The sequence below is a fragment of the Bolinopsis microptera genome, chromosome 3, assembly GCF_026151205.1.
Source record: "Bolinopsis microptera isolate Bmic1 chromosome 3, MBARI_Bmic_1.0, whole genome shotgun sequence".
Taxonomy (NCBI): Eukaryota; Metazoa; Ctenophora; class Tentaculata; order Lobata; family Bolinopsidae; genus Bolinopsis; species Bolinopsis microptera.
In genome coordinates, this window is record NC_087074.1 from 14,711,630 (window position 1) to 14,732,629 (window position 21,000).

Below are 21,000 nucleotides of genomic sequence, written 5' to 3' on the forward strand. Positions count from 1 at the left end.
TTGCAGTCTGACACTGAGTTCACACTATAATAAATAAACAATATAAAAATCACGTGACATCTAGTTCGGCACATGAGAAGAGCAGGCATGATTACGACTACGAGGCAGGCATGATCACGAGCCCAGGCCCAGTACAGGCATAATAAACACGTACAGGCATGATAAACACACGCACCTGAATTACGAGATCTTAAAATCATTGGAATTGAAATAAGGGGGCGCTTTTTCGGCGGAGGGGGGGGGGGGGGGGCAACATGCAACGTTACGCCACTGAATAAAGTGACTTGACCCCATGACATAGGGTTAAAATGCTCCCCTGACGAGATGTTGGCGAAAAGCTGTCTCGATCACGTGATATGACCGTATATTAAGGAAGTTGGTCTAATTTCTCGTTAGGGTTAGGATTTCAGCATATGCTTTTGTTAAAGATTGGGTTATGGTTATGGTTGGGATCTGATTAGAAATAGAGGTCTAGGATTTCGAATAGTCATTCAGGGCCAGCTAAAGAACGTGTTTAAAAAGTCCCGTGATAGTCGAGTGTAGAGTGATTATTCATTAATCATCCATGATAACGCAATACGGATAATTATAACAAAGTAACTATAACTTGATTAAAGGCCTTAATTAAAAATCAAATAATATTCACGGTTAGCATACAATCATTTAGTAGATCGGGAAGTAACAACATCAATAGGATGATTTTTCCCATTTTACAAATATTCTTACCCCACTCAATATATTTAACATCCGGCAAGAAAATCCGGCGTCCAAATTCGCTTTTTTCATGATGTGCCCACAAAATGCAAGAAAGCTTTAAGATATCGTTCACATATTATTACATAAACCAGCATAGGGGAGGCGATTTGATAAAGGTCACTAATTTTTAAATAATAACTGTGTTAAAGGACTTACGGCTTACGTAATATGGAACGACGTAACATGTAAGTACTACATAGCAATTTTAGATTTAAACGAAATATTGTCACTTTAAACATAGTAATGCATCAAGAGTAAAAATGAATATTGTTTATTATACTTATACTTTATTAAACTTATACTCGTAATTGTATGAGGATATCACCTTACCAAATGTTAGATCATATCTCCTTATTTTGAAATATCCATCTTTAGCTCTGCACTACCAATATCAAAACACATCGATGGTAAAGTTCAAAGCATCATTGGACATTGCTAAGTATTAAAAGAATAGTGAATATCGAAAAAGCCCCTTGGCCAACTTGTGGATATTTATTCACCCATTATTTTATGTCCATCATTTAAAAAATACTAAATCTGGTAACTTAGTTTATCTTCGGACGCTGTATAATCGCAAAATGATGGGTTGTAAGAGTTTTTAACCACAATGCACACAGTGCAAACAGTGCATGCTTCCCTCTGTAATCAGGATCTATCGTTGAATCCAAAGGATCCCAGATTCGTTTCATATACCCAACAGCCAGTCGTACTTGGCGAATTTCGGATTTTGATCTTCGGAGCAGTCGATTACTGAATATTCGGATCTCTGGAAATGTTGTATTTTTGTCTGAATCAAGATGGAGAATGGTGCTTCAAATGATCTTATTTCATTTCATCTTACCCTTTTCCTGCAAAAAAAACTGTGTTATTTATAATTTTTATTTAAATTTCAGGAGGCATTGAAACCGAGCGTGCTAAATCACTCTACAGTCGATCTTCGAGATTGTTCTAAAAGTGTCCCCGACAGTTGAAACCCACTTCAATCGATGTATTTTCGGAGGTTGATTCCGAATCACCCCCATGACATAGAGTTAAAATGCTCCCCTGACGAGATATTGGCGAAAAAACTGTCTCGATCACGTGATATGATCGTATAAGGAAGTTAGTCTAATTTCTCGTTAGGGTTAGGGTTTCAGCATATGCTTTTGTTAAAGATTGGGTTAGGGTTAGAGTTGGGATCAGATTAGAGGGTTAGGGTTTCGAATAGTCGTTCAGGACCAGCTAGAGAACAGGTTGAAAAAGTCACGTGACAGTCGAGTGTAGAGTCATTAATCATCATCCCATTGAAACATTGATATTTCGTGATATCTAAAAATGTATCTACATTTTGTAAATTTGTAGTTTTGGGGGTTTCATGAAGACGGCTAAGCTAAAAATGCCTAATATAACTGCTGTGATAGGATAATTGATAACATGCTTTCCATTATAATAAAACAGTGATCAAAATAGCTGGGAGAGTGAATGAGTCTGAATGATATCCAAAAGATGCATATTTAATTTTAGTGATCCATAGCATGTAATAACTAAATTAACTGCTCATCACCCTTGTCTTGTCCTGTTATCCATGAGTGTTAGACTTCACTGCTTGATCGTGTTCAGCTCGAGTCTGACAGATTGGACAGAAGGAACCATTGGAGTCAGGACTCCCATCAACAGTTAGCGGTCCGTAGATCGAGAACTCGTGGTCATGAGGTGTTGATCCACTGCTCCCACTTTTATGGAGCCCCTGACAAACCGAGCACTTGGAGGTGGTGATACTGATTGGAGCATAGTTATCTTGGTCTGGTTCCTTCGGTTCGTCAAAGAATTCTCTGATTTTATCAAACATTGATTTCGATGGTTCGGGTGATTTCTCCTGGTTCAATGTCTTGTCGATATCATCATAATCACCAATGAGTTTTAGAGTAGCTTCACCAGCAGCTTTGTCAACAAGAGTTGAAGTAGGTGAAGTGGTTGCTGGGTCCGCCGGAATATCAAGAACAATTGGGATCGGGTGTTCCTCAGTCTTAGCAGGCTCTAGGAGCTCGTCTAACCCTGCTTTCTCTTCCTCTACAGGACTATATGTGTGAGATTTAGAGAGTTCCTCCTCAGCATCCACAAACTCTTCGTCTTCAATACCACTCTCTTGTTCAACTCGGGGTCCTTCTTGCTCCGGATACAGGGTATCGTAGTCGTGGTGAGATGAAATAGGAAGTGTGTTTATTGATGGTGGTGGTGGGATCGGTTCAGGAGGTGATATTATCTTTTCAGGAGGTGATGACGTTTCCTCTGGTAGTGATGTCGTTTCCTCTGGAGGTAAATCTTCTGGAGGCGATGGTGTATCTTCTGGATGCATATCTTTTGTGGGATACGGTGACTCTTTCACAACATCTACCGGAGTTAAGAGTTGCAACTCTGGAGATTTGTCTTCCTCTGGAGAAGGTTGTTCTTCCATAAGATGTGGTGGTTTGATTTCTGGAATCGAGGAGTCCTAAGAATAATCCATCTTATAATCTTAAAATCTATCTACTATCCGTAGATTGTGAACGCGGGGAAATGAAAATTTAAGAGATTCCTGGTGAAAGTGTACCTTTATTGGTTTTAAGACGTTGACGTCCACTCGTATTTTACCATTACTTTCTTGAGAGATTTTCAGTTGTGTCTTCAGCTTCGAGCAGTTTTCGCAATTCTGCCGAAAAATCTAAAATCATGATTACGATTCTAGCACTGTGACAGTGAATAAAACATTATATTGATAATGTGTTTGTTTTGGGCTCAATATAAGTAATTGAATAAATATATCCATATACATGTATCATAGTGGAAAAGCACATCATGATCATCACGCCGCGCGAGTGAACTCATATAAATTTCAGCTAAACACAACTGAAAGTCTACCTGAACTTTATGAGACAGCTCTTGTATCTTCTTATGGAGGATTCTATTCTCCTGGGCCGTGTGTTCTAGTTCTCTTGACAGCTCCTTTAACTGTTCCTGACGTGCTCTGAAAATAAACTAATTAAACTCTGGAGCTTTGTGGAACGAGATGATGGAGAAGAACAGTGAACAAGGAATATGAGAAATGGTGGGGTGTGGCCTTATGGTAGTGATAAGTCAATACTACTATCAAAACCAGAAGTACTCATTTTCGTATTATGTGAGTACACCAACATGTATATAACGACATAAGATAACGGTTGATACTAGCAATAAGTGTAAATATAACCTTGAGCAGCTTCTAGTATCGAACAACGTTATACCCTGGTTTCTGTAAGCTCACTTATGAACATCATCTGCCCACCTTACTTTTGAGAATAAATGTAATACTTTCTTTACTGCTATGAGCTTGTTTAATTTTGAGTTTAACTCGGACATCGCATTTATCTTGCTGCTGTTGGCCCCATCGCTTTGCTTTGCTGGATTCCTAGTCACTATAACACTACTGATATGTATACTTAATCAAAATAAACGGATACCGGAGATATGTGAACAATGCTCCAGACATATCCAAAGCGACGCCGTACCTCTAGCGGTAAACTATTTTGTTTTAATCTTGAAGTTTCGTGTCCATTTTATAAATAAATAAGGATCGGATACTTCAGAGCGTGGGTGTGAATTTAGATTTTTTTTTGAAATATTGAGGGATAATTGAACAAGGATAAGTGATAACGTTTCTATTTTACAGGCAGGTAGATCCGAAATTTACACGAACGATCAAATACTGGAACTTGCCGCTCCCCAGGACGAAGTAAGACTTTTTTTGTAGTTGTACTCTTCGCTTGTAGACAATTATATTTTAAAGCCATTTTAAGTTTATCAACGAGGGAAATTTTCGTACTGATTCACTTTCAGTAAAACAAACAAACAAGAACTCTGTTTAGACATAATATCTTACACAGATCTTTTATGGCAGGTTACACAAAGATATGAATTCTATAGACACGAATCATCAGCTGCACTAAGTCTACCACAATACGAAGCAGCAAATGGCCATCACGAGTCAGTACAGGCACACCGACCTGATTCTGCCTACACCGATATCCCGGATTCTCCAATGAGAACAATTCCTGGGTACAAACGCAAAAGTTTCCATCACCCTGCCCGAGTAAATGTCACATTTTCAGATCTAGCGCTGCAAGATCCCCCCTCCACACAAACGTACGGGTCAGTTCCTCTACCTAGTAACCAGAACAGGATAAGTTTGTACGTTGATACAAATATTGCTGGAGAACATGCTGCAGAGGAAAAGTTTCTGTTCGACGACGTCTCCGAGGGCATCTACGAAGGCATGGACTTAGGACATTATGACACCGTTACACTTCCAACCCCTCCAGAAAATGACGAGAACACCAACAATTACGAAGATGTTGTGATTACCCTGAAAGGCAACTACCATAGTATGGACGTTCAAGGAGACGGCCATAATGACAGCGTTACGCTTCCAAGTCATCCCAACTTTGACGACAACGACCATTATGATATTCCTATGAATCCTAGGAATATCACCGGAAGAGATATGGGTGGTCAAAGCAGAGAGTTTCACGAAGATAATGAAGAGTTTCCGTTTCCAAAAAACTCTGATATGGAGCCAGAAAGTCCTTACGAGATTCCTGATGTCCTAAAAAAGCGGAAGCGGAGAAATAAAGAAATTCCTGATGGTCGCCACGTACACGAGTGAACTTAATGTTAAGGTGCTTAACATTGATTACTGCCTTAGTTAACGATTAGAAGCCAGGGTAATCAGACTTAATTGCAAGAGCTGTGCCGGTTTTAATCTTTAACATGTTATTAAGAACGTAATCAGAAATTTAATTTTAATGCTGCAATATAAATTAAAGTTTTAAGCCGCAGATTTATCTATCTGTTATGATAGAACAAGTAAAAGGACAACCCCATTTGACTTTTTTCGCCCTCATAAATATTAATTTTATTCTTCCGCAATATTCTCGATTTAGTAAATTAGTTATAAAAACTTCAAGTAGTACTACTTCCTGGGGCGTAACATTGCTTAATAAGTAAATAGAGAAGAAGCAGACAGTTCAGAACATTAATTAATGCTGACCACAAAATGGTGAAATCAATTTTAAATTACAGTTTTTCTTCCTTGATTTATTGTTTACAGCCTTCAAATAACCACTCTAATATCTTTCACGGAAAGAACTGTAGGATTTACACATCGAAACTTTTTATTCGGTAGTCGCAGTAAATGCTGACCATATCTAAATACTGGACGAGTTTTCTCTCGAAATTATCCTCGACTAATTCGAACTATTTTCGTATCTCTTTTGTGTCCAGTTGCACCATGTCAAGTCTAACCACCAACAGAAGTTGATTGTTAAATTAACTAAATTAGAAGTAGCTGCAAACGTGCCATGTTACTTCCATAATATTTTCTATCTGCCATGCATCTTTATTAGAATTAATTGATTTAAGTCTCACCAATTACATATGAGCTGTGTCGCATACAATGGTTGTTATTCCCGTTTTATACGAGTTAAGTCGACTTTCTTTGGATTTATTCAGAAAGCCATACACCATCAACAATAACCACAGAAGCTACGGTTAGAGTTATTCAGATTGCAGTTAAATTTGAGTAGACAGTTTGGGTTACGAATTCATTTTTCATTGCAGTTACTTTTGTAGTTTTGTTAACTTTTGAGCTGTTATATTTTCGTTTATTTGTTTTGATGTCACTTCCTCCAATGAGGGTTAGGTTTAGGTTGAAATAAAAAGCTCATACCCGAACCGTTATAGTCAGTCAATCTTTCAATTCTCTATCTTCTAGTTGGCCATGATATTCCAATTATTGGCTAGGCATGTAAACTTGCATTTGTTTTTTCAAAATAGTTATCCAAAAGTTTGTAATGTTATTTTATTTAATTAAACTCAAAGCCATCCATGTAAAATTAAATGACGTAATTAATGTATAATTATGTTAAATAATCGATTGTTTTCTTATTTCATGAAACTTGTTCTTCATAAAAAATGTTCACGTTTAATTTTTATAACCCTCCTATTAGTAGTTGAGCACTGTACAAATCTCTAACTCTAAGTCTGAACGAAAACTTCCAATGTATATCTCATAAGCAATGTAACACTGTTACTATTAGTAGCATGTGCACTGTTACTAACACTGCACATGCTGTAAACACTAAACATTGAATGCCCTTGCAAATAATATTCTCCGTATGTCTGAGGGACAATGACCAATATACTAACCTACTTGCGGTAGATTGTAATTAGTTTCTGCTCTAAATAGTTATAGCACTCAAATAAAAGTTCAACTATATATAGTGTTCTAGCTCATCATCAATATTAAATACCTCCGAAATGTCTATAGGTATATTTACAGATTGATGTAAGTGTGATATCGCTATGTCAAGCGCAACTTGCAGTAATCTCAACTTCAGTTATTGGGAATATATTGACAGATAACCTTGGCAATTTGCCAGTAGCACAGCTCACGTGAACACTATATTCTATCCCGGAAGTGACTCGCGTGTGGGGTGTGAATTACCAGCAACTTAACAAGGCAGCTCTCAAGGCTTATCGACATATTGGGATTATTGAGCTGGAGATAAGGATGTTATGATCTAAGATAAACCTGATTCATGTCCGGTCAAATGATAAAGCCTCACAGATACCTCACAGATGTGTCTATTATTCTGCGCGACTACAGCTTGGGTCATCTGGAATCTCTTGGCTATAACTCGTTGTTGGACAAGATAAGTACTATTTGATAGTACTGGTTTATTAGCTGTTGCATATAGCTCTATTAAGCTATTAGCTGTTACAGCAGATCCAACTCAATTTTAAACTTAAAGCGCAGTATTACACGGCTTTATTGCATAATGCATCAGTCTAAATACAGCTGCAATTCCTCTCGGCTCTTCAGGTAATGTGCATTTGTTATTTTCTTGTGTCACGTTCTGACTTCTGTCATGAACATTATACGAGAAATGGTAAAGCAGAGTTTTCGGTCATTACAATTTTCTTGAAAGTTGCACGGTGACTGTTAGCCACTAATCTGAAAGACAGCTTCAAGCTGACCAACTTTTATTACAGCTCTATAAATATTTACTAGCAGGAATCTGACTTTATTATTTCTATGAGCGACGTGATAATTATAATCTGGTTTATTTATGCAGTTTTTAACGTCAGTTGTTTGGAGAGTAATATATTGTTAGTTATTTAAGGGTTGACAAATCCAGAAAAATCTAGCTTGATGGATTTTTTTGCAGTTACATGTTTTAGGGATGTCAACCTTATAAAAACATCAAACTGTTCATTTTTGCGATTTTGTAGGTTTAATACACACTTGAGTTCTCTCCACGAGGCTGGCTATCACAACTATAAGGCGGGTTACATCGTGCCGTAGCAGGGCGATGCCATGGAGTTCAATGACTGAATTAATAATAAGTTGAACTCGAGATGCCTGAGCAGCCTCAATTTTATGATATTATTAGAGTATTAGTTACTTTAGCTCTATTAATTAATCTAAAATTAATTTGCTTGTAAGAATTGTTAACGTTATCAAGTAGAGGTGAGAGCCCTTTTCGACTTATCACTATATTTCATTGCGTTTGTCATTCCCGAAACAACGACGAAATGCACGTGTTGTTACTGGATATTCATCATATGAAAAGTAATCATATGAACACGACTGACGACAAACTATTATCTTCCTCATCCAATATCTTCTCCTTTTGTGTAGAGACAAAAGGAGAAGATCCGTGAGTTTATGCTACTTCTATTGTAAGCAAACAATGCTGTGTTATATAATGTTGAGTATGAATTAATTAATGCAGCTACGTCAAGTTTAGGTCATCTTCAGGGGAAGAAAGTGAAATACATTACGTATATTATATTATTTGCTCAATTGGTTACGTAGTGAGTGCCATGATCGATAGAACCTATATTGTGCTTCACAGTTACCAGTTTTTTCTGCCAGGAATTGCTGAAAATCGAAAATTGTCGTCGACAATCCGTAGAATATGATTTCCATTTTACTTTGGATTGTTTTAATTTTGAATCTTGAGTTGTTTTTATATATAACAAGGTGTGTTTGCCAAACACGGTTCAATAGTTGCTTTCAAGTGGTTCTTGTGCAGTTCCAGAAAAACCATAATTGAATGAGATATTAAGTTGTTTTGTTTAATTCTACTTACTATAATTTTATTTATCATGTTTGTAGCATGTAGTGTTTACAAAGCATTGTTTTATAGCTCACATACCAGTACAAAGGCCACTTCATCTCGTGATATTTTGAATAGGGTATTCTTTGAAATCTTTATGAAGAATTTATCAAAATTACGACCATATGCTTTCCTGTGAATGAGACTCAGTCTTTTCTAAGACAGAGAATGATCGTGTCTTCAATCCTTTAAGCAACCACGTCCACGATATAGTTTTATCGAACTTATATTTGATTTAAACTGACTTTATTGCAGATATCTATTTATGATTCAACATTAAAATACGAATGGATATTTATTATTTAAGCCTCTTAATCATCATCATTCAGGTTTTAGCCATGAAATTTAAGTTTGTTGAATCGACCAACTTCACGACGGTGGAGGACATCAACCTGCACCTGCACCTCTCTGAGCCCGCTTACGTCGGCCTGGTGACCTACCACTCCATCGCAACCATATTCGGACTAATCGGAAACCTGGTGGTCCTGATTGGCTCCCTTAAGTTCCACGCTATCGCTGTGGATAAGATCTCTACACTGCTAGTAGAAGCGCTTGCAATACTGGACATCCTCATAGTGGTGACCTTCTCAGTACCGGTGTGGGTGACTCTACTTCTCAGAAGGTGGGTCCTAGGTTCTGTGATATGCTACATCCAGGGGTTTGCTGGATTCTCCTGCTGCATGATAGAGATGACGGTTATCCAGGGCGTGTCTATTTACCGGTTCTACGCTCTCTCCCACCCCCTCTCTGCAAGGACTCTGACTTGCAGGCTAGCTAGACGCATTATACTGGGTATAACAGTGTTTATAGCTTCCTATATGCTGTGTATACACTTCATGGGACAATACTGGTTCTTCTCTCCCAATCTCCTGAGTTGTCAACCCTCGGGGATAACAGATCCTCGGACCTACATGGTGGTTTACACTGGAGTTGCTACAGTTCTCACCATGGTCCTCCCTCTCACAACTATCATTCTAGCCAACATTGGGATCCTCGTTTGTGTCACCAAGAGTAACTCTCAGAAGCAGAAAAGAGAAATGAAGCAGTGTGCTTATAAAGCTGATGATAAAGAGCATAAGATCAATTTAAGGAGAAACCTTCCCGGCAAGAAAGCCATCATCACAGTCTCCTGTATCGCCTGGGCATTTGTCATCTCCGTCACTCCAATGACCATAAGAATCCTTCTCCAGATCAGCCAAGTCAGTATGGACTCCTGTTTTAAGGTGATCTCTATAGAGGCTCTCTTCATTAACTCCATATCAAACCCCCTAATCTACACCATTACAAACCAGAGGTTTAGAAACTTCATGTACAAGATATGTGGTGAATTCCTGCACGTGCTCCGCACAGGCAGACGGAAGAGTGAGTCGTTCTCGTCCAGCTGGGCACAAAGTCACAAGATACTGGACTCCAGGCAGAGACTGACTAGGATGAATCTGAGCAGGAGTGCCAGCTCCCGGACCCAGGAGAGCCAGGCTAATACACCCTTGACACCTCTAGCGGAGAGCAAGGAGATGAGGACACCTCTCGGACTCACTCCTGAACAATGAAGCACATGATGACCCTCAGGGCCCAAGGGTAACCCTCAGGGGTGATCCCTACAATCCCTGGTACAGAACAAGGAGTATGAACCTTGAAACAGTCCTCTTGAGTTTCAACTCGCAAGTTTCTACCCTCAGGGGGCAAGTTTCTACTCTCAGGGGGCTTGTTACCATGGTAACATGATAACCATTGTCACAATATTACAATTTTTGACTCCTTGAAAACAATATGAAATGACCAGGATAAGACGAAAGATATGTGTGATCTGATGAAAAAACCATTCCAATAAACAAAAGACAAAACTTATAAATAAAACGTTTAGTAAACTCACATGGATTTCTCGTCGAGAGCGGAGGTAATTTGTTCCTTGAGTAGCTTTTAGTTTCTCGTCCCGTTCAGTGACCTCTTTCTTGGTCATCTTGTGACCCTCCGCAAGTTGCTTGGCGTGCTGCGATGTTAAACGTATGTCAACATTGTTTAAAAAACTGGATTTGTATCGTTATTTTGGAGTGTGTGCTAGTTGTGCGGTAGTGCATTTTTCGATTTTAGCGGGCTTTTAAAAATTCCTGGTATCTCTGTTCGGTAAGATTGCAGGATAGTACAGAATTTTTACTGTAATGTGTTTTGCCGATAACTCCCTGAATTTCTCATTACAGAATATATATGTGTAAGCTTGATTTGGAGCGATGCCCTAGGTAAAACGTTGTTAAATAGAAATTTATTTCATACTCAAGATTCAACTTTAAAAGGTTAACTTGGCTCTTTACATAATTATTGGAGAATTATTATTTTCATGTTGCACAGCTATATTTTCAACAAGTGTAGGATTTATGATACATATGTACCAACAAACGCAGGATAATGACTTATAAATAATGTAGGATAAATACAGACTATAATTTGATATTAGACTACAGAGCTGTATGGTATTTCCAACCTCCTAATCGCCCCCGATGTAGCACTAGCAGTAACAAAATATTTTTTATTGTGGAATTTATTTCAAGCTTCATAAGTACAGGGTGGGCCAAAAGTCAGTACCCATACGTTGGCCTTAATAGCACCGCCGTGTTTTATATTTGAGAGACTGTTGCTTTGCAGATGGCATACTTTACCTACTGGTTCGAGGATTCCGTCCGTCAAAATTGAAAATTCGAATATTTAGACCACGCCATTCAATATTAAAACACCTAAATTGTTTTTCCATCTGACATCGAAACGCCTAATTTTTAGAGACGTAGATTATCATATGTTGCATATGATCTCCAACATAGCAAAACGGATTAGAACTGACGAGTAATCAAGCATTTTCTGTATCTCGATAACAAAATTTGACTGGTGATTATGTGGACACCTGACACGAACACCTTTAAAATGGGCACCCTTAAACAATCCCATAATGTTTAACGGTATTAACGGGTCACCTTATCACGTGATTAGGTAAACCCAATCACCCTGATCACACCTAATGAATAAACTCGGTATTCTTCATATCTCGGTCATCTGAGAAGCTACAGTTCTAATTCTTTCAGACAAACGCAATTCGAAATGGCCAACACAATTCAATAATATTGGATGCGTGATCCGACTATCCAAACTATCAAATAATTATGAAATGAACCTCCATTTTGAAACAAATGAACGCGAATATTTTTCGAGTTGACAAAATTCCTCGAACCAGTGGTGGTTACTAAGTCATACCCAAAAGAAGTATGTAAATTGGGCACTCAGTGACTGAGCTATTTAAGCCAAACGTATGGGTACTGCTTTTTGGCCCACCCTGAATATATACTCTGAGGATCTCAGTCAGCTTTAAATAATTCTAGTTACTTTAAAATATTGATGTAATATTTGGATTGCGGTGACAGTATCATGTCGATATTGTGTTTTTTCAAATCTTTGTAAACGCGTGTTTAAAAAAGTAGAATTAGTATTACGTGATTTTATCATGTATTTACATTTTTTGTGTCGAGATGTAACTGTTTATATTGATATAAAAAACGTTCAAAACATATCCCAGTTTAATACCCGGGGGGGGGGGGGGGGGGGAGTCTTTCAAAGCCTGAATTCGGTCAGTTTGTGACAGAATGACTGCCTCTAACTCCTTCTCTTTTCGAGCGGCAATGTCTTTGTACTGCAACACCTAAAAAACCACAATGGCCTACTAATTACAATTATATATAATTTACTTTAACTATTATTAATGAAAAACGTTTAGTAACAAAACGAGACGAGCATGTCATTCATCTTATCTAAAAAGTTAATAAAGAAGTTTTTATTTATAAGCTTCTCATTACGACTGCAGATATAATGAAATGGCATATGTCTAGCGCACTTACTTTAAATTGCCGTAACTAGACAGGGGACAATGAGCCCTTCAGACAATATAATGATATGGAGCTTATATATTCACTTCCAGAGAGAGGGTCAGTGCTTAAAAAGTTAACAATGTGTTTCTAAATAAACTTTCTTATATAATGAACGAATATTAAAATATGTACAATCAAAGTTTGAATTATGGAATGGCACTCCTTCTTTTGATATAGACAGGTCCGTTCGTTGGCTACAGACTTGTTAAAAATGGACTAAACTTTACAAAATATTAACCAGACTTCATGAGGATAATTTCTAACCCTTTACTTAAAAACGACCTAATCTGGACGTCACCTGATAGAATGTACCACACGTGACCTAACAGAACGGCAGCCCGGAACAAGCTTACTGGGGGAGGGGTTCTTATATAGTATAGTGTAAAAAAATGTTGTGTAAAATAGCCTAAAAAAGCCTTAAAACGTGTAAAAAAGTGACATTTTTTTTCTCACCAAAAATATGTTTTACCTTTTGGAAATGTACTATGTGAAGACTGATTCGAAAATAATAAGAAAAAAGAAGATTTTTAGAAGATAATTTGGTTAATGTAATTTAAAAGTGTAATTAAAAGTGTAAAAAAGTGTAAAAAAGTGTAAAAAAGTGTAAAAAAGTGTAAAAAAGTGTAAAAAAGTGTAAAAAAGTGTAAAATGGTGTAATATTAATAAAGTGTACCTTTTTTACTACACTTTTTACTACACCATACACCAAAAAAGGTAAAATGTAGTGTAAAAAAAGTGTAAAAAGTGTAGTGAAAACCCCACCCCCCCCCCCCCCACTTACTAAACATCCTGATTACTAGACATCATAATCACGTGACAAACCACGTGACATACCACGTGACATATCACGTGACATACCTCGTCCGTGCTCTCCTCTAGTTCTCTCTGTAACATCCTGTACTCCTCTAACGGTACTGTCGCCGCACAGTTAACGAGCTTGCTTTGGAGTTCAAACACTAGAGCTTCAGTCTTGGTGTAGAGGGTAAAGAGCTGCGGGGGCGAAATACTGGCTAAAGTGCTGAATTTAAGTGGCAGTAAAGTTGTGTTAAAGCTGTCTTTTATAGATGTTAGGCTCATTAACTTGGCTTACGGCTATAATAGATATCAGATTATGAACATGAAACTTTCATACAGTTTCAAAATATGAACTCAGCGATTAAATCAAACCAAATTGCTGCTTCCTCGGGTTATATGCTCGGTTAATAAAATCTCCTATCTAATCTAACGTTAACTAACCTTATTGTGTTCATCTTTGTTGACAGAGCTGTCCCTGAGAAGAATCAGCTGATCCTCCAGAGATAACTTCTCCGAGCATACCTCTCCGTACTTCTCCGTTACCTCTGCTAATTCCCCCTTTAATCTCCTCTCCTGCGGGTATCAGTTGTGAGTTTGTGATATCAAACTCAAGTTATACTCCTCCAGTATGAGATACTATCATTAAGGAACCATGGCAGAAGATACATTACCTAGACATATTTAGATTCAGTCAAATGGAAGGACCTTATCAGAGGCTACGATACATTGTGTGGAATTATTTAGATTGAATTAAATAGAAGGACCTTATCAGAGGCGATGCGGCGGGTTGCTAGAACTAGGTCCTCTTTGTCGGATAGTGTTTTCTGCAGCCGCTGTATCTCCTGCTTGAGTTTATCTATCGTGCAGGCGTCCTGCATTCCCGATGTATTGAGGCTCTGGGGATAGTTAGTTTAGAAATAGTAACACTCTCACACAGAGAACAATGAATATTGTAATTCGCACTTTTCCCACGACGAGGAAATGTACTTCTCCGATGGATGGTAATAATATTCATTGGATGAGTGGTTTCTCGTTGCGAAACTAATGGCATACTAGGAGAACAATCACATTCACAGTTACCAGTTTACATCAGTCAGCTATTAGCTATATATTCACAAAGACGACATGGTCTACCCAGTTCAATGATAGACTGCCACGTGGTAGATGTAGCTTAACATTGGTCAAAAGTGAAGTGGTTTTCTTTGCTTTACTGTGAAAGCTATGAATGCTGAATTCATGTTTATTTAAAATGATTCATAGATCTACAGACTGTAGCCAATTTCTTGTCAGATGGCAGTTTAGGTCGTGGTCAATAAGGCCGCGTACTGTGGTTATTATACGTTAATAGAACACTTCTGCTTAACACTGGACAAACAATTCTTGTTTGGATTTGCTTCAGATTAAAGTTTGTGCTTCACAAAGTTTAACGCAGCGCTCTGATCACGATCATGACATTAAAATATATTGAGTTATCTTCTACTTACGTATAATAACCTCGTATCAAATGTTATATTTACTAATATCAGCAAAATGGCTACAGTTTAATCACCACAAACAAATACTAATCCTTACTGAACATCACAACAAAGTATCACTGGTTACTACAGAAACTAAAGCACGATCTCACATTATGTGTAACCTGCGGCAGTAGCTCAGGCGAGTACCACGACTCCACAACCTACGAGATCTCAAGTTTAGTAGGAGAACTTTACATTTAATAAACCTACAATTACCTTACGTCCAGAGACCCAACATTTTTCGCTCAGTCAACTTGGTAGAGAGCGATACAACTCGAAATAAAGTGAAAATTTCTGACAAAGCCATAATATTATAGATTTACATCGCAGAGCATGGTTGTCAGACCATGGTGGTTAGTTTGATCATGAGTTAGAAATCTGATCTCGAACGTTGAACGACCACCCGTGATTATTTACCAGCTTTCGTGTTCGCGATTATTAATCATCTCATTGGATGAAACTGCATACTTTCTGAGAGCCGTTCAAAGATCAGCTCTACAAAAACACGCAGCAAACCCGCACCTTATCATTCAGAGAAGTCCTCCTAAAAACCACACCCTCTTCTTCGGGCCTGGTTGATCCCGCAGTCCGGATATCCCTCAATATCCCGCCATTGCCCACGGACCGCTCGGGAGTGAGGAGCTTGCGGCCGCTTGCGAAGAGGCGGGCGGTGAGTGGGTCGTTCTGAAGGGGCTTCAGTCTAGTGCCGTACACTTGAGAGATGCAATCAGGTCCTCGGTACATCAGACAGCAGGGAGCAGAGAGTCAGGCACGTGGGGGCGCCTTGGGCACATCTACTGAACAACGTCTGGATAAAACCAGTATAGTAATGAAACGACACGGTGTATAACGAACTGGGAAAAGACAGAGTACTAAAAGCGCGAGGGTTAAGTTATTGCTTTTTCCAGTTTCTCAAAGTTCTAAATAAAAGGTAATTTTTCAACAAAGACACACAAAATTTTAGCCATTAAAAAAGTCGGCTAAAAATCTTTCAAAAAGTAATCTTATGAAGGTGGTTTCCTCAGTGGATATAGTTTGTGATGTTTTAAGTGAAACCAAACAAAGTGAACGTGACTAGAGTGCCCAACTGCTCGGTTGTAACCTGATTCCGACATCAAGACCTAACTGTGGAAACGGGGGACCATGTTATATTTAGATACACCTGAATCAACGAGTAAACACAAAATTGACACCACACAAAATCTCACCTTGACCCTCAGGTTAATCTTCCTACCACTAACTGAAGCAGGATTATAGTCCAACATTTTCACAGCAACGTACCGGTCAAATAACCGATAGTATCACATCGAAAATATGATGATAGCAGAGAGCTAGTAAACTTATAGTGACAACTTTAACGTGCTCTAGCTTTTTATTATATAATCGTAAGTAAGCTGTGCTTCATTAATAATATCGAGTATTGAGGGCGGTAACGATGTGGCACCGGGGTTCGACCAATTCTAATGCTACGAATCTTGTCGCTTTAAAGGCTGTCCCGGGCAGTAGCATACTAACGACTATATTGAACCTTGATAAATTGTTCCCCGGAGCGGATCGGTTGGATCATTACCGCCACGCTTCCCCGATATAATGGGAGTTAGTGATGCAAGTGCATGAGAAGATTCGACGGTTTTCTAAGCTGCTTACCCGATGATTAAGAGGCAAATGCTGATCAAGACTATTCTGACGCAATACCGACGTGATTTCAGTGATGAGGACTGATGAGGATGGACACGAATCACAATTTAACACCATCTGGAAATATCCAGAGTGTCATGGCGTGGTCGTGTCTACCCCAGATTAGAAAAAGATGGCACTTACGAAAACACCCCGGTGAATGCTGGTTGGGGATGACAGGATGGATACAGGCGAGGTGAGTCCACTGACTGGAGGGGACTTACTCCTCGACAAGCTTATGTCATCCTTGATTATCCCGGATACTGGAGATGGGACCGTGTCACCCTTCCTCATCACTTGATCGAGGTACGGAGATTTGAAGTCACGGGACACTTGCCCAGATCGGGGTTGGAAGTCAGGTATGTGGAGGTCGATCACCTCCTCTATGAAGTCATCCTCCTCTTCTCCGCTCTCTAAAATCTCTTCAGGTTCTTCTTCTTCCACTGGTGTCATACAGTAGTCTCTGTAGTCTAACCAGGGATACTCTACCTCTTCCTCTTTTCGTTTCATTTTAAGGTACTTAATAAATTGTTTAACTTTCTTGCCAGTGTTCTTCACACCATCTTTAACCTTTGGTTTGGTTGTCTCAATGAACTGAGCCGTTTTATTTTTAGTTAATCTAGCACCTTTCCGGGTTTTATATTCAGCTATCTTGGCGCCCTTTCGTGTATGATAAACAGTCCTTTCGGCACTTGTTTTGACTCCAGGGATCACTTTTTCTTTGGTGAAATGTTTTGTTGCGGATGCACCCTGTCGCGCCGCAGGTATAACTTTCTCTGTCGCGAAATTCTTTGAAGCAGGAATAACTCTATCTTTCGTGAATGTTGCGAGCTTATACGGAAATGGTGGTGGTTTCGGAGCGGTCTGGTCTCGAGGGAGGTCTCGATTGGGATTCACATGGGGAGCAGGAAGGAGCCTCCCTCGTGGTCGAATTCCCAAACCGTCAAAACTCCTTGACACTTTAATAGGTTTATCATCAAATTGTCTATCCCTCCGTTGAGATGATTGGCTTGATGTTGATGGTACGTCGTTGTTAGTGGACCGTACCTCTGACCTTGTATCACTACTCTCTGATCGCTGTCTAACTGGTTTCACCTTCTTTTTGTTCTGAACTCCCATCTCCTCCTGAATAGTGTTGAGAGCTGTGTAAGTGAAGGGTTCCTGAGTACTCTGATGATGTCTGATCCCCCTGGTGAAGACTGCGTGAGAGTCAGGGGCAGGGGTGCGGGGGATGGGTGTTGGTGGTATATCTGGCGCTCTATCTGTCGGTGCCACCCCCACATCCACCTCCAGATAGTAACCACTGGTACCTGTGGACCTTCGTACAAAGGGAGCCGTGACCCCGGGTATACCTTCATACGGACCAAGGTCCATCCTCGGTGACTTCCTGGAGACTTCTGGGTAGACTTTCTGGGTAGACTGTTGCAGACACAGAATACGAGCAACAAAACGGAAAGTGTTAGGCAGAGTTTACGTGTAAGCAAAGTGGAGACACCATGTGATTTGTTTGCCAGGAGAAATAGTTGCACACACAGAATATGGTAAAATACAAATATAACTAACTGCGCAAGGTATTGATACTGATAACCAATCATCAAGACTATTTCAAAATAACCTTTCAAACAGTCTATTAGTCTAATTTATTTATTAGTCTAATTAGTCTAACCTGAAGACGGTCACCTCTGACAACAAATTTTACTGCACGTCTAAAGTTCTCCATGAGCAACTAAACTACAAACTGAAAACCATAATCTCACTGCATCGACCAACAGAAACAACTGTCGCAAAAACACACCATCTTAACTCAATATCGTGAAGTATCTTGAATGTGCTTGTCCTAAGAAGCTTTATCATTGCATGAACCAATCCTCTATCACTGCATGAACCAATCCTGAAATTATAATCCATGGATTGAGTATACAGCAGAGCCGTGTGATAGTGCTTTATAAACCTCACAAAACAATATTTACTCCTGGAACCATGTTTAGAGGACTCCTCCAGCTGCCCGTGATTAATAAGCAGCTGAGTGGTTTGTTGAGCTCGAGGCCTGCAGACCACCTTGGAACTCAACCTGAACATCAGGTCATGTGTGGTGTGTTTACTGTTGCGTGTTTATCACTGTCTGCTCTGTTTTTAATATTGCGTTATATCCTGCTAGTCAAAACATATTGCTAGTCTGCAATTCTGAGGACACATTGTTCTGTTAAATTAATCATCACCAACCGGATGTTCTCTACAACCGGATGTTCTATGAAAACTTTCAGCCAACTTTCGCTGAACTCTTCAGTGTCACACTCTTCCGTGTCACACTCACTAAGTTCAGTGTCACATTCTTCGTGTCACACTCACTAAGTTCGTGGTTGGAGTGACGTTATCTCGTGATCGTGAGTGAGCACAAAGTAAAGTTTAAGTTAAAAGTAACAGATAAAGATGAATAATACGATAAAAGTGACCAATAGTGCGGTTCTAAAGACCGATAACGATAAATAACAAATTGAAAGAGGAAAGTCAGACTACAAACACCGTGTCAGAAAGCAGCCACGGCTAGAAATACAGTCATTTAACAGAACTCATGGCAAGCAAAACAAGCAGCAGTACATATCGATGAGTTGAGTACAAAATTAGTGCATAGAGGAAATCAGCACTGTGCGAGCAATCAATAAGGGTCATTAATGACATGACTATCAGTAGTGGTTTATAATGGTATAATTAGCAACTCTCACGGTACTGGGCTGGTAACTTGGTTCGTGGTCTACATCTAGGCTTGTTGATCACCATGCAATTAATATGCCATGCAAACTTATTAATGCTTCGTGGCGTCGTATATTTAATATCGTAAAGTTAAAACGTAGCTAACCGTAACGATGAAAATAGCGATACTATAAGCGAATGAGTGGTGGGTAATGACAAAGCTTTTTAAAAACACCATTCTAACGAAAACTATAAACGATAAAGTTAAAAGTTTGAGTGAATCAGATAAACGAGCAATGTAAATATCCATTAACAAAACAAGCTACAAAAAAGCAAACACCAGACCACACATTGCTTTCAACAAAATGATCACACACAGAACTGTTTTATCTGTGTTCTTCATTCCAACTGAAGTCACGATTAATACAAAGTCGATGTAGTAAGCAGCAACGAGCACACGAGAGGAGCTCGGAATAACGACTTATAGTTCATTATCACTCGTTAGGAGTCATCATCTTGGAAACGTGACGACGCTGTGGATATATTTCATGCGCAAAATAAGAGAATATTATACCGTGAAAATGTATTTGCATACAAAAAGTCATCAAATTCAGTTCGTGAGGAGAAATGGTAATATGTCACGTACAATCTGTTGATCTTTTACACAGCAATATGAACAATACTAATACCATATAATATGGACTGTGGGTACGGTTAGAAAGTAAATTTACTTTTCATCAGCATGTTAAATATGCTACTGAATATTGAAATCAAGTTATCACCTAAATTTAAAGCATAACATTAAATTCGGTCGCCCAGCAAACAGCCTCGGTAGCTCAGCAAACCAAACGAAACATATCAAAACTGTAATCAGTTAAACCAGATAACAAGATAATATTTCAGTTTTGAGGTGTGAAAATATCGAAACTTACCTTCCCAATAACCATCATCATATTTGACATGGACCAGGATTCCCTCACACTTTCCTCCCGTCCACTACAGCGCTAAGTACAAATAAATCACCTACATTGAAGGTAGTGTTTTTAGTTGCCATGGCACCAAATGGACTCTCTATTCGTGCCTAATGACGTGATTTTTAGATATAAAATAACAGTTCCAGTAGGAGACTGAGATAATAACTTAATCTTCTCTTCTTCTACAACAGTTCATAAAGTAAAACTGGTGGCAAAACGTTGTGAAAACTCGAAAATTTCAAGAAACTGACAAAGAAAAGGTTTAATAGCCACAACTGAAAAAGGAAATATTGTATGAAAACCCGTAATATTTCTCTCACCACAACGGAAAATGTGGGGACTGAGCAAGGAGGAGGGGGAGGCGGTTATATGATTCATTCGGAATTTATTGTTGTGCTTAAGTGCTTAGCATAATCGGACTAGATTTAAAGGAATCAAGCAATCACCTAATTGCCAACAATTACGCAAAACTCCGAGCTATTCGAGAGCATTTAATGTTTATGCTACA

General features: G+C 38.9%; 2 protein-coding genes across 9 annotated transcripts; both read right to left on the minus strand.

Moving 5' to 3' along the window:
- Positions 1 to 613: 613 nt before the first annotated feature.
- On the minus strand, positions 614 to 20,543 carry LOC134812432 (uncharacterized). Of its 8 annotated transcripts, none has more exons than XM_063819851.1 (10): positions 20,451 to 20,537; positions 15,273 to 15,311; positions 14,398 to 14,529; positions 14,075 to 14,206; positions 13,697 to 13,828; positions 12,531 to 12,612; positions 10,804 to 10,934; positions 3,634 to 3,739; positions 3,326 to 3,424; positions 919 to 1,604 (listed from the first exon to the last, which is right to left on the minus strand). In XM_063819851.1, exons 1-8 carry the CDS (start codon positions 20,478 to 20,480, stop codon positions 3,677 to 3,679), a joined length of 741 nt encoding a protein of 246 aa, XP_063675921.1. In that variant the 5' UTR covers positions 20,481 to 20,537; the 3' UTR covers positions 919 to 1,604; positions 3,326 to 3,424; positions 3,634 to 3,676. The 8 variants fall into 8 exon arrangements, with proteins under 8 accessions (XP_063675923.1, XP_063675921.1, XP_063675920.1 ...); XM_063819850.1 differs by having other exon boundaries at positions 15,261 to 15,311; XM_063819848.1 differs by lacking the exon at positions 20,451 to 20,537 and adding an exon at positions 15,673 to 15,946.
- On the minus strand, positions 2,315 to 3,190 carry LOC134813222 (zonadhesin-like). The gene has a single exon (XM_063820911.1). It carries the CDS (start codon positions 3,188 to 3,190, stop codon positions 2,315 to 2,317), a length of 876 nt encoding a protein of 291 aa, XP_063676981.1.
- Positions 20,544 to 21,000: the final 457 nt, after the last annotated feature.

Coding starts and splice junctions, on each gene's coding strand:
- LOC134813222 (XM_063820911.1), bottom strand. CDS start 3,190: ATGGAAGAACAACCTTCTCCAGAGGAAGACAAATCTCCAGAGTTGCAA.
- LOC134812432 (XM_063819846.1), bottom strand. CDS start 15,894: ATGTACCGAGGACCTGATTGCATCTCTCAAGTGTACGGCACTAGACTG. Junction 14,530..15,260: donor TGCCGCAGGTTACACATAAT/GTGAGATCGTGC, acceptor AACTATCCCCAG/AGCCTCAATACATCGGGAAT. Junction 13,829..14,074: donor ACAAAGATGAACACAATAAG/GTTAGTTAACGT, acceptor TCGCCCCCGCAG/CTCTTTACCCTCTACACCAA.